The sequence below is a fragment of the Brachyhypopomus gauderio genome, chromosome 16, assembly GCF_052324685.1.
Source record: "Brachyhypopomus gauderio isolate BG-103 chromosome 16, BGAUD_0.2, whole genome shotgun sequence".
In the NCBI taxonomy this organism is placed as follows: domain Eukaryota; kingdom Metazoa; phylum Chordata; class Actinopteri; order Gymnotiformes; family Hypopomidae; genus Brachyhypopomus; species Brachyhypopomus gauderio.
This window is the reverse complement of record NC_135226.1, coordinates 14,985,980-14,999,459: the sequence shown is the minus strand read 5'-3', so window position 1 is coordinate 14,999,459 and position 13,480 is coordinate 14,985,980. Positions and strand designations below refer to the sequence as shown.

The 13,480-nt window shown below is 44.2% G+C and overlaps 2 protein-coding genes across 3 annotated transcripts; one reads left to right on the top strand and one right to left on the bottom strand.

Annotated features, from left to right (window-relative positions):
* Window positions 1-1,402: 1,402 nt before the first annotated feature.
* On the bottom strand, window positions 1,403-6,579 carry rnf228 (ring finger protein 228). The gene has a single exon (XM_076977127.1). The coding sequence runs from the start codon at window positions 5,386-5,388 to the stop codon at window positions 4,627-4,629; it is 762 nt and encodes a 253-aa protein (XP_076833242.1). The 5' UTR covers window positions 5,389-6,579; the 3' UTR covers window positions 1,403-4,626.
* Window positions 6,580-6,790: 211 nt separating this feature from the next.
* On the top strand, window positions 6,791-13,131 carry sgpp2 (sphingosine-1-phosphate phosphatase 2). Of its 2 annotated transcripts, XM_076977124.1 has the most exons (5): window positions 6,791-7,194; window positions 8,468-8,626; window positions 9,155-9,334; window positions 11,033-11,122; window positions 11,832-13,131. In XM_076977124.1, the coding sequence occupies exons 1-5, from the start codon at window positions 6,955-6,957 to the stop codon at window positions 12,375-12,377; spliced, it is 1,215 nt and encodes a 404-aa protein (XP_076833239.1). In that variant the 5' UTR covers window positions 6,791-6,954; the 3' UTR covers window positions 12,378-13,131. The 2 variants fall into 2 exon arrangements, with proteins under 2 accessions (XP_076833239.1, XP_076833240.1); XM_076977125.1 differs by lacking the exon at window positions 6,791-7,194 and having other exon boundaries at window positions 8,487-8,619.
* The last annotated feature ends 349 nt before the right edge of the window (window positions 13,132-13,480 follow it).

Sequence of the window (13,480 nt, the reverse complement as noted above, 5' to 3'; positions counted from 1 at the left end):
ATTGGTCGAATATGTAAACTTTCTCTGTTTTCAATGAACACGTAAAAGTGATGGTGAGAGATGAGACAGTCCTGACACAGTAAAACTCAGCTCCGCTATGTGCTGTAAAAGTGTCGATCAAAATGACACAAAAACACAACTGATGAAATCAATCAGTAAAATTTAAAGTCAGTATTACTGAAATCAAGCTCATTTACATAAATGGAAGTAATAAATAAATAAAAAGTAAAAATGTTTATAGAAGGTCTGCAGGTCAGGTAATAATTCCGGGCAAAATTAGGATACTCTAAAATGTATTCCTAGGCTAATTCGTAGGAAAATATAGACTAATTTACTGAGATATGTACTCAGAGTGTAAATGATTTACAGTATAACTTTGCTGGAATTTTGATGTACAAGAATAAAATAAATAATTGCTTTATATCCAAATCAGATATTGATTATGGGAAATGCGTTTCTCACTCACTCACTCACTCACTCACTCACTCACTCACATACACGTGCGCGCGCACAGTGCACAGAGACTTCAATGACATGTGGCTCTTTTGTTGAAATGAAAAGAAACTTCAAATGTTTTCTTTGTGCCGTATGCGGACATAATGGGACACACGCAGGAGGGAAAATACGCAGGGGATACGGGGGTCCTTTCACGTGCAAAATAGCCCATTATTCTCTCTCCATGAAGAGTTAAATAAACTCAATAAATAGACTGGTCCCGTAGGATACAGACTCTACAAATTTATATGAGCTGGAGAAGTTAACAAAGTGTGTGTGTGTGTGTGTGTGTGTGTGTGTGTGTTTCAGCTGACTAATGTCAAGTTCTGTCAGCTGCATCTAGAAGGCTTGTTAAATTAAGCTGAACCTTTTAGTCAAATATTTTCATTTAAACAAGGTTTCAATTCAGCAGCAAATTAAATGGTTCTAGAGTGTCACAAAAACAAAGTTTACCATAATGAAGTTCATCGCTCACAAACATCCTCAGGACAGGGAAAAGAACAAAACACAACAAATAAAAAACAAAATAACCAGCTTGGAAATGTTCCGGGAAGCTTACTGTCACTTGTCTGACAGTGAAGACAATAACCAAAAGCAATAAGTAAATATATATATATATATATATATATATATATATATATATATATATATATATATATATATATATATATATATATATATAGAGAGAGAGAGAGAGAGAGAGAGAGTACAGTAAAGTTTATTTAATTTAAATAAATATATATATTAATTATATATATATAATTATATATTGTATGTATACATATATACATATATAATAGTGTAACAGTATAGTGTTTATTTATTAATTGAGAATTCAGACAGTTCCATTCAAGAATACGAGTAAGATTTTAAACACAGATATGTATACCATAAAAATACATTATTTGAATTACATTAATTTGTGTAACTGAATGAATCCCTATTTTTTGTCTGGTTATATCTCTCCTGCTAATAAAATGTCAGTCAAAGTCAACTGCTGTATTACAGCACTATAATGTTAAGAAGCACACATACACAATAAATACACAGACAGTAATAAAATCTGAATAAATATCTCTTGCTCTAACAGTCTGTATCTCTCTCTCTCTCTCTCTCTCTCTCTCTCTCTCTCTCTCTCTCTCTCTCTCTCTCTCTCCGAGGCACCTTTTTTCAGGATGTCTTTATGAATAACAACAAAAGTATATATTTATTCAGTCTTTTAATTCTGTAAGTAAATGTGTTTTTATGTATATAAACAGAACAAATCATTTCCATGTGCAAAGTACAAGTCAAAGATGGTTCACAACAAGGTCTGAATCAAAGAATAAACAAAACCACACACAATCTAATATCTGGGTCATAATGAATAAAAACCACACAGCCTAACCTCTAAATAGACAATAGGACAGAGTATATATGGGTTATGTTTGCAGTCTACTGTCATTCCTATACATCTGTGCAATGGGTATACTTCAACAGAAAGCTCCCGGTGATGGTGCCAGGGTCAGAGAATGTGGGTGTGTGTGTGTGTGTGTGTGGGTGTGTGTGTGTGTGTGTGTGGGTGTGTGTTTGTCAGTCGTTATATATCAGGTACCTGTGTAACACTTCAGACATGAGAAGTGGAGACTTTAGGCCAAACACTTACAGACATGTAGCTGTGGTGAAAGGCAGAAACAGAATGAAGCTAGATGCCATAAAAAATGCCCCAGAATATTGTGTGTATGTTCATTTACTACAAACTTAATAAAATACAAACAAGCCTTTTAGTGGCAATGTATGATTTGTATTGATTAAATGATTACTGTTCTCAAAAACAAAGCAACTATTTCAGCTGTGTCTTCTCTCTTGCTCTTCTGTATATCTCACGTCAACATTTTGTTTTTAAAGACATATAGCCAAGACGTCAGGGGCCTGCTCAAAGTCCTCCAGCAGTTTTAAGTGATTTGGGAAGAAGAAAAAGACAAAGGAAGACTGTTTCCTTCCCCAGATTCCAGATGAACTAACTGAGAACCGTAGGGGAAGAGAACAGAAATGCTGTAGTCTTTACAGACAGTCTTTTGACTCATCCCAGGAGCTCACATACCCACATGTGAAATGTCTTTAAAGCTATACTACATGATTGTGTTTCATCAACTTCGCTGATTGTAACTGCTGTCGTCCGTCATCGCGGGTCCATTTGGGTGTTTCGAGAGGTCAGACAATCTTCTGCGGTCCAAAGAACTTGCGAAGTGTCCCGCTGTTTACGAAAAAGTGTGGAAACGTGCAAAGAAAGTGCTTAGAGTTTCAAATCACGTTTCGTAGAGCTTCAAATCGCTGTTGGATCCTGCTCATAGAGGTGTGTCTCTGTGTCTCTGGGGAATGGCACCACACTGCCTATATTTTGACTGCTTTGAAGCAGATGTAGTTGAGTCACACTGTACGTACTGTAAAATGGCAGAATTTGACTGTAATGACATACAGAATGAATTAGTAACGCTGGTCACTAGATCTAAGCTTTTCCGCACAGACACAAATGACAGTATGTATATGCAGACACAGAGACAGAAACTATACACACTCATGACTGTCCAAATCAAAGCACAGAGCAGCACCCCTTACATATATATCTATATCTATATATAGATATATAGACACACGCACACCACACATCAGCAGCAAACTGCAAACAGAGAGAGGCTCCGAAACACTGTTACCTGGTCAGGAGAAGGAAGGAGTTACTACGTCAACATCTCTTAGTGTCCAAGTGTCCAGACCTGGACCTCAACCCACTATTGAACCGCTGCTCAAAACACTGCATGTAAACTACTCCTGCATTACATGCGTCCGCCACGAGGGGGCGGTGCTAGCAACCTGAAACAAACTTACCCTATGACCAGTGCAACATACTGTCAATTTATCATATCTTTTTATAAAATGATGCACAAATAAATAAAATAACTTGATGGAGCTTAGCACTCACAAATAAATAAATAAATATAAAGAAAAGGCACAGAATAGCCATTTAAAATCTTTCTTACCCATTTCAGTGAAATTAAATGAAAAGCCATCATTCGACATCACATTTACAGTCCGAAACAAAGTTAATTTCTATTTTCTACCTCATTACGTAAACTAAATTCTTCCCAATATTTCCAGTTCATTTGTTAGATTACAGATAATGTTCTCAGAGCGACTTTCTCTGAATTTACGCTTCTGTTGAGGCAAAGAGGTTGTACTGTCCGTGGGCGACAACCTCGGTTAATTAGACATACTACTCCTTTTGAACAAAGAAACAAGAAACCTTTAAAACCAACAACAGGCGTTTAAGTATTTTTTGAAAGACTCCGTGATCTTTGATCCAAAATCTTCACTGGTATTTTTTCATTTGGAATGGCTAATATCTACAAATCATGAATAATTCATTGGTCCAATAATGTTTAAATAAAATATTTATCAAATACTTTACACGGTTATTTTGCCTATTGATCAAATTACTTGCTTAATTCTTGGTGCCAAATAAATGCCAGACGAAACTAAATGTTAATGTTTTTCTGTCCAAAATATGAACAGGTGCTCGTAAGCGACTCCGTGGAACCACGACGCACGCAGCACAGTGCGCATTTCTAACGGACGCTAAACGTGGGCTACGGCAGGGGGCGCTGTGGCTCGGTTTGTACCCACGCACATCTGTCATAGATTTATGGGTTTTTAAAAAACAGCGAGAAAAAAACACGCCTTAAATGTCTACAGGTACTTATGTGAGTAACGCGTTATAGAAAAGCCCACAAAACCACGAATGCTGCTTGCATGTTACGCTTATAGCGATTGTCGGTTGTGACACGGTTACACCGTGTTTCTGCATAGGGTTGATGAGAAGGAGAAGAAGGAGGAGAGGAGAAGGAGAGGAGAAGGAGAAGAAGAAGGAGGAGAAGAAGCACGTGTTTTCTTAGTGGCACAAATCTATTGTGATAGGAGTAAGCACAGCGCGTGAAGCAGCCTATAATATGCTTCCCAAATAAAATCACTGTTAAAATAACTGTACGCAGAGTCTAAAACACCAGTGATTATACTGTGGACACGAGCGAGCGCGCGTACACACACACACACACACACACACACACACACACACACACACACACAAAGCAGTTAAGATCAGGCGTTCCTCCTGCTGCCGTTATTTGTTGCTGATGGACGGCCCGTCTCGTGCTCGGGTCTGTACTTCAGCCAGCAGATGAGCCACGTGACCACCACGGACACCATAGCGAGGATGCTCGCGACGGACAGACAGATGGGTCCGGCGGGCGACGGCGGCCCGCTGTGGCTGTGCACGAATATCAGGCCCATGAAGAGTAGCACGAGCATGGACAGAAAGGAGAAGACCACGCACACGCAGCCCGTCGTCAGCGCGAGCCGCTTGCAGTTGTGGCAGCTCTCGTAGCGCGAGACCGACTCCTGCGACAGCGTCGTGGCGGTGGACACCGTGGTGGACGGCGTGGCCTGGCTCGCGCTGGACGCGCCGGACGCCTCCTCGCGCCTGAGGGCCACGAGCGCGGGGTGCAGAGGTGGCGGGTGCGGTGGCAACACGTCTTGGGGCAGAGGGTCCGAGTCTATGTAGAGGGGGAAGTCCTCCGTGACCTTGGTGTTATTGGGGAGGTTCTGGATCCTGTAGTCCGGTACCGGAGTCCTGTGGCGACACACGGGACAGCTGAGGCGCCAGGGCCGCTCCTCGCGCAGGTGCAGCGCGTGGAGACACTCCTCGCAGAACGTATGCAGGCATTCCAGGATTTTAGGAGCGCGGCGGTCAAGGTCGAAGTAATTGTAACAGATTTTACATTCATACTCCTCGTACGGAAATGCAGTGGCCGCGAGCCCGGGCGGGTCCAAACCATCAGCGACTATATCCGCCTCTGCCATAGCATCTCGCGCTGCTCACATCCTCATAACACAACGAGACGATGAGATGTTTTCCTCACAGTCTTAATGAAAAGGCCATTATCCTGCCATTATTAAGGGATGGTGTCACTCCCTTAATAACAAAAAAAGATCCCAAAACATCCCGATGAAACACACTGTCTCATGTCCTCTCATTCTCCGAATCTCTGGTCCACTCTGAATAATTCACGCCTTCTTGAGCGGATGCGCCGTATCTCCGCCGCCCTCTCTCCCTTGGTCCGCCGTTTAGCTTGCGGTGACGAGCGTCCTCGCTCCGGAGCCCCGCTGTAGAGGGAGGGAGCGGCTGGACTCCGGGCAGACGCGCGAGGGAGAATCACACCGCGCGCGGCGCCATCACGCGCCGCAATATCGGACAAAAGAGCTCGTGCGGTGAGATCAAAGCAAGAAGCCGACACGCGCCGGGTCGGGCGGCACGCGTCGCTGGAGGAGGTCAGAGTTGAGAAGTGTTCTTCCTGTTTACGTCAGGGACGTTTTCCAGTTTGCACGTTCTGGATGCTGTCTGGTGTTATGACGACGTTATAATCTCGATTTTAAAAGAAAGACACAAAAAGTTAACATTAATTTAGCTAATTTATAGACTAATTGTCACACAGCATACAAAGATCCAAACAGTAATCGACGTTGTCTTGGAAACCCAGCATCCCATGACTCATGTTCGTCTGCCCACGTCAGATCTAGATCAACGTTTCAATCATTTCTCGTAATTCCGCTTTCGGTGAAAATTGATGCGGAGGCAATAATCACTGGATAAAAATGGATAATGACCCATCACCTGACAAACAAATAACAACATTTAAATTGGCAGAATCTTAGATGCGGGAAGAAATGTAATCTTCAGTGTTGGTGGGCATCTGAGACAGAGTGCGCATATATTAAATATGAATCATTAATGATTCAACACCTTATTAATGCTCACACACGCGCGCGAACAGACAGACAGTGTCTTGTAATGCTAAAATCATTGTGGTTTGTGTCGCTGTAGCAAAATTCTTTTTCTACACTTTACTTCAAGCTTTAGCCTTAACCTCAGATACCAAAATGAATTATTTAGACTAATATAAGTAAAACAAACAAAAAAGCAAATGGCCACATAAATCAGAATTGTATTATTTTAAACGTGCGCACACACGCACGTACGCACGCACACACGCACACGCACACGCACACACACACACACACACACACACACACACACACACACACACACACACACACACACACACTAAACAATGTAAATGGCCCAGAGCGAACCAGATAGAAGGATATTTGTATGGAACAACTGCAGACAGGATAAGTAATTTCCTTGACGCCCAGTATGTCGGTTGTTCTTGAAAACTACCTGCTGGGGCTGTCAAACCACTCAAAAGCGAAGAGACGTCAGAGCCATGCCCGCGTAACGAACAAGTAACAACCTGTGCGCACCTTTACACACCTGTACACACCTGTACACGCGCTCGCGTGCGTGGGAAGGACTAAACACGGAAGCGCGTGCTGAGAAGTAGGTGCAGCAGGTAACCGCGTGCGGTGATGTGGTGGTTAATATCATATTTGAACAGCCCGGAGCTGGTTGCTGCCTTCCAGCGGGCATGCGGCTTATATCCGGCACCGCGAACCACCGAGACGGGTCGGGTTCGGGGACACGACCCCGGGAACACGACCGCCTCGAAGATTCAGCACCGAAAAGGAGATTTGGTGGCGACGGGACGATCGCTGTCACAGGACGATAACTCAAACTTCAACCACACCGCAGATGACTGCAAAATGAACGTAAGTAAATAATGATTACATGCGTGTCAATGAAACTGACACTAATGTGTTACCGCTACCGTTCGCAGCTCAGTTCAACTTTACACACAGAAACCGGTCAAAATATGAGAAGTAAAACAACAGTCTACCTGCCTACAGGATTTACCCGCTTGTCGGGTTTGGTTAGACCGTAAAGTTCACCTGCACATTCTCAAGTCTTATCGCACTGCTAAAAATGAAGTTCAGCCTCAGATAAAATACTTTTTTATCATCAGGGCTTGAATGAGACTAAGGACGTATGATTTGAACGTAAGATTTTTTTTTTTTTTTGCTGTAGCTACTAGGAAAGACTTAACTTTGCCACCGGACCTGTATTTCTGGTAGGCAGATTTAGCTTTAATGGTGTGAGCAAAATAACAATAACAATGACGATAATAATAATTAGACTGTATCCATATTTCACTGAATGTTTTTTTTTTATAGTTCCCCCTGGCAATATTAAAAGCAGGAGAAGAATTAGTTTAACACAAGACAAGAGTTATCTTTCCCGGGACCCAACACCGATTACTCTACAAGTTTGGTACATTTGGTTAAGTTTGAAAGCTTGGGTGCTAGAGACCCGATCAGTCCGTCTGAAATCGTGTGGATGCGATCCGCTCCCGGTGCCGGTTGCATGAATGAATGAATCAATCAATCAATTCATGAAATTGAAAGGATTGCATATGCAGGCTGCAAGAAAACGCTCACTGTCATATATCTTTTTTTTTTTGTAAGTTTGCATCGCCCGTTAACTGCTTTAAAATCCTTGCATTAACACTCACCGTGCAGCAGCACGCGCGAACAAGGAAAAAGTTTTTAGCCAGGCAGGTCAGCAGAGACGTTGGCCTACATATCGCTGTGCTCTCAGTGTACATACTATAACTTTGCTCAAGTCTTATGCAAGTGTACTTTTTTATTAAGAATGCATATGTTCAGAATGACCGGAGACTAGAGCCCTGGACCGCTCACGAGCTCGAAAATTTTCCAAACTTGAGGAGCAAGTGACCTGGGTCTGGAAAAAAGCTAGTGTGGAGGCCGACAGAGAATCTGAGCTGGAACTAGTTCTACAGGCAGATCTCCAGAAGCATGATTAGAGCTAAACTCTGAAGGGCAAACGTGGATCACCATGAGCACATGTGGGATTCCTTTGACTGTGACCTCTTGATCACCACTAGCACCACATGAGCATGTTTGAGCGCTTCTAATCACTGCAATGCTGCGGTCTGATTTAACTTGCCCCCTTTTCTCATTTCAGCAAAAGACGCCTCAGTATGAGGTGAGAAACTGGCCGCTGTACTTCCTGTTTGTGGTGTCTGCAACACTGGGAAATGAAGTTTTTTACATCTCCTTCCTGCCCTGTATACACTGGAACTTGGATCCTTTCCTGTGCCGGCGCCTCGTCAACATGTGGGCTGTGAGAGGAAACATATATGCACATGTGCACGCACGCACGCACGCACGCACACACACACACACACACACACACACACACACACACGCACGCACACACGCACGCACGCACGCACGCACGCACGCACGCACGCACGCACTCACACGCACGCACGCACTCACACACACACACACACACACACACACACACACACACGCACGCACGCACGCACTCACACACACTCACACGCACACACACTCACACACACTCACACATGCAGAGTAAGGGTAATAACACAAGCATGTATTTATTGCAATAGTGGATAATGTTTGTACTAGCCTAACACCAGCAACTCTTTAATAAATCTAAATAAAATTATATTTCCGTCTGAGTACAGTTCCAATATCAATTTCACGTCCCTTAGAGAGATCTTCAAAATGAGAGCACTCTAACCCAGACAGCCTTAAACAGTAACCTCCACCCATCACCTGTGTTACCTCTGTTTAACATGCATCAGCATACATTCATCTCTATTTCCATATCTCTGTGTAGGTGGTGATGTATATCGGCCAGGTAATGAAGGACATTTTGAAGTTGCCCCGGCCCACAGTGCCCCCTGTGGTTAAGTTGGAGCAGCGCGTGGACGCGGAGTATGGACTGCCCTCCACTCACGCCATGGCGGCCACTGCGATATCATTCACACTGCTGTTCAGCGCTCGCGAGAGAGTGCAGGTAAGACACACACACACACCTACACATAACTACTGCAAATCACGAGAGTGTGCAGGTCACACACACACACACACACACACACACACACACCTACACATAACTACTGCAAATCACGAGAGTGTGCAGGTCACACACACACACACACACACACACACACACACACCTACACATAACTACTGCAAACCACGAGAGTGTGCAGGTCACACACACACACACACACACACACACACACACACACACACACACACACACACACACACACACACACACACACACACACACACACACACACACCTACACATAACTACTGCAAATCACGAGAGTGTGCAGGTCACACACACACACACACACACACACACACACACACACACACACACACACACACACACACACACACACACACACACCTACACATAACTACTGCAAATCACGAAAGTGTGCAGGTCTCACACACACATACACACACACACACACACACCTACACATAACTACTGCAACTCATGAGAGTGTGCACGTCAGACACACATGCATTGCATGTAACGTGCGGATTAACACAGACTGATACAGAAGAACGTGTATGCACATACTATACCTTACTAAATACAAACACAACACACACACACACACACACACACACACACACACACACACTGTAATGTATTTAGAAACAGTCCTTTAAAAGTGGAAAGGCAATGGATCAATCAGCCATTATCAATCACAAATGGCTACACCCAACAGTGATCAGTAAAGAAAAAAAGGTCATCAGTGTCAATCAGTGATGAACCAATCCAGTCCACACAGACCCCAGGGGACTGGACACCAGTTCACCAACGCAGAAATGAACTGAACTGCGTGTGTGAGAGAAACTATGAAGGGTTAACTGTCTTCCCAGGACTTATTGTCTCAGCGTCCTTTGAGGGTATTGACTGTCTTTATGGCCTACCCTGAAAGAGCCCTGGTGGAGGAGAGAGAGAGAGAGAGAGAGAGAGAGAAAGAGAGAGAGAGAGACAGGGCTGCTTCTCACACATGAAAGAACCATCCAAACAAAGTTACTGATTAACCAGGTGAAGGGGAAAGCCAAATAAAGAGAGGAGCCTTAAAAGAGAGTGAGAGAGAGAGATTGAGAGAGAAACAGGATGAGAAAAGAGAACTGAGGGAAACAGAAAGAGACAGATGACAGGAAGAGATGGAGTGGAGGAAAAGGAATGAACCTTGATGCTGAGAAACAAAGGGCAGCAGGCCAAGAAAGGAGAAGAAAAGAAACAGAGTGACAAGAGCCAGAGAGCCATTCAGCACGGGACCGTCAGTCAACTCTGACCCCGCCCACTTCCACTAGCCACGCCCACCATTCAATCATTGTGTTAGAGGTGTGGTGGTGTGTTAGTTTGTCAGGACACAGGGGGGCAGTTGCTTGTGGCATGGATACACACACCCAGAACATCGACTTGTGCAAAGGTCTCATCATTTCATCCCACACCATTATATATGATTAAGATCCGACGTATGGAACAAGAATGGATCCAGCTCGTTTTGAGATGATTTCTCCAACCCACGATGGAAACTTCATTGTATTTTTGCAAGAAGTCAAACAAACAATTATTCCACTTAAACATTGCGTATACCCCTGGCTGTATATATGAAACTGCAACATGCTTGTGTGTGTGTGTGTGTGTGTGTGTGTGTGTGTGTGTGTTCTAGTTCCCGTTCGAGGTGGGCTTGGTCCTGGCTGTGCTTCTGTCAGGTCTGGTGTGTCTCAGCCGCCTCTACACTGGCATGCACTCTGCACTGGTGAGATCTAAAACACTGTGTGTGTGTGTGTGTGTGTGTGTGAGAGAGAGAGAGAGAGAGAGAGAGAGAGAAAGAAAGAGAAAACAAGAGGAAGGAAGAATAACTGTGTATGTGACAGTGAGGAGGGAGACGTGTGTAATAGAGATAGAATGAAAGATAAACGGTATGTACTGTGAGCTTTGGCTCAGTGCATCCAAGCTGAAATAAAACGTTAATCAGGTGTTATTTGCTGTAGCCGCTTCTGGTCTTTATGGACAGCCGCCAGCAAACCGACAGACTACGCACAGCATGGCTCCTCCCACATCCTCCTAGAGCACACAGGCTAGTGAGGGACATTACATCTGACCACAGTGTGCGTGTCGCTGTCCAGCCACGAGCGTCAGCTATTAGGCAGGGCAGTGGAACGCGTGGTCATTATCTTGACCGTGTTCCAGAACTGTGGAATTAGCAGCTACGCTGCTCAATTCTGTCCGATCTGCCAAACATCCAGTGCTGGGAACTGCCAGGATGGAAAATGCACAGATAATACCTGCTGTGTTCTAGCAGGCAGCAGGACATCTTCATCTTATCCAGAAAGGAAGCGTCTGTGCTACTACGGTGCTTCTACTACACTGCCAATTAGTCCAAGATCTATTACTATATTATATTATCATGTGATTCCACACCCTGTTTTCAGCCTTGACCAATTGCCTTTTGCCTTTTCTCTCAGGACGTTATCTGTGGAATTCTTATATCTGCACTCATTTTGGGAATAACGTATCCACACTGGAGCACTCTGGATGTCCTACAACTCAAGAGCCCCCTCTCCCCCGCAGTAGTACTGGTACTGACCCTCTGTCTGTGCTACAAATACCCCGAGCTAGACCACTACAGTACAACGCGGGGGGACACCACCATCATCATGTCTGCGAGTGCAGGTTCCTCAGTGGGTTACTGGGTGAATCACCAATTAGGTCAGACCTTTGAACTCACAGGCCCCTTTCCGGTGACCCTGCCGCCTATAACCGCCGTGACCTTTGCCCTCGGTGTGGCTCGGTTCGTGGTGGGTGTGTCCATGCTGGTCCTCACCCGGCAGATGGCCAAGTGGGCGAGCCTGCGGGTGATCTGCCGTTGCTACGGAGTATCTCCTAGCGACACCATCGCCCGGCGGCGGAGAGAGGTCGAAGTGCCATACAAGTTCTGCACGTACTTGGTGATTGGACTGGTGAACAGCATGGGCGCCTGTCGAGTGTTCTCCATGATGAGGCTGCTGTGACCTCAAGCCCTTTAGCCTGCAGCAACCACAACACTACCGTGATGGCATCAAAGTGGGACACGGTGCGTGATGTCATCAAACCGAGACACATTCAGATGTTTACAGTCTGGCAGCTCTGTGCAGGGGAATTCCACATGAAATGTAAATTAAATTATTTATTCATGTACGTAGCATGCTACAGCTACCATTACAGTTCAGAAATGACCAGATGGAACGTGAAATCAGTACATTTGCATAGTATTATGGAGTCATCCCTTATTTTACACACATCACCTGCGTAACACCTCAACAACATATAACCTGTTGGCAGACATTACCAGACTTCTGCTCTTCTATGACATTTTGTGTCACAAAAGAAAAACTGAATCACAACTGAATCAGAAAGCATCATAAATAACCAAGAAGACAAATATTTTAAAGATTCACTTATTTTAATAGTCCACTTAAACCGAGAAGGGCATACATCTTAAACTAACGACAACTGCAGTGTGACTCTCCCTGCACGCCTCACGCAGAACGTTCATATCTCAACTCTCACGTTCAGTCTCAGCGTTCAGCGCCTCTGCTTAAGACACTTTGTGTGCTGTTTACAGCAGGAACCGGCACCATTTTTGTTCTGAGAACAGAAAAGTATTTATTTTTCTCCAAAAGTGAACCTTTTAAATTGGACCTCTTTTTTTTTTGGATAAAAAATGTGTGCACTATTGTTACGCTAGCCGACAAGAATGAATAAACACGGAACCAGAAAACAGAAGTCTCTTGTTTGTTATCTCTCCTTTATGGTGGGGTTTTATGGCTGTAATGTCCTTAAGGTGCTCAAATCTTTAAACACATCTACTAAACTAACTCACATTTAAAATGCACACCAGTGATGTTTCCGTGGCTAATGGGCCACTACCCGTCTGAATTCTTACAGACGCATGTCAGTCATTTACCTGACCATGTGTTGCACACACACCCTTTCAGCCGTCATTAGTCACAATGTACACACTCATTTGTCTGCTGCATGATATGAGTGTTTGGAAATAGCGGAAATGACGTATGGGGCCATATTTTGTAGGACGTATCTGTTGTGGTTCATGATTGCACATACACAGCTAGAC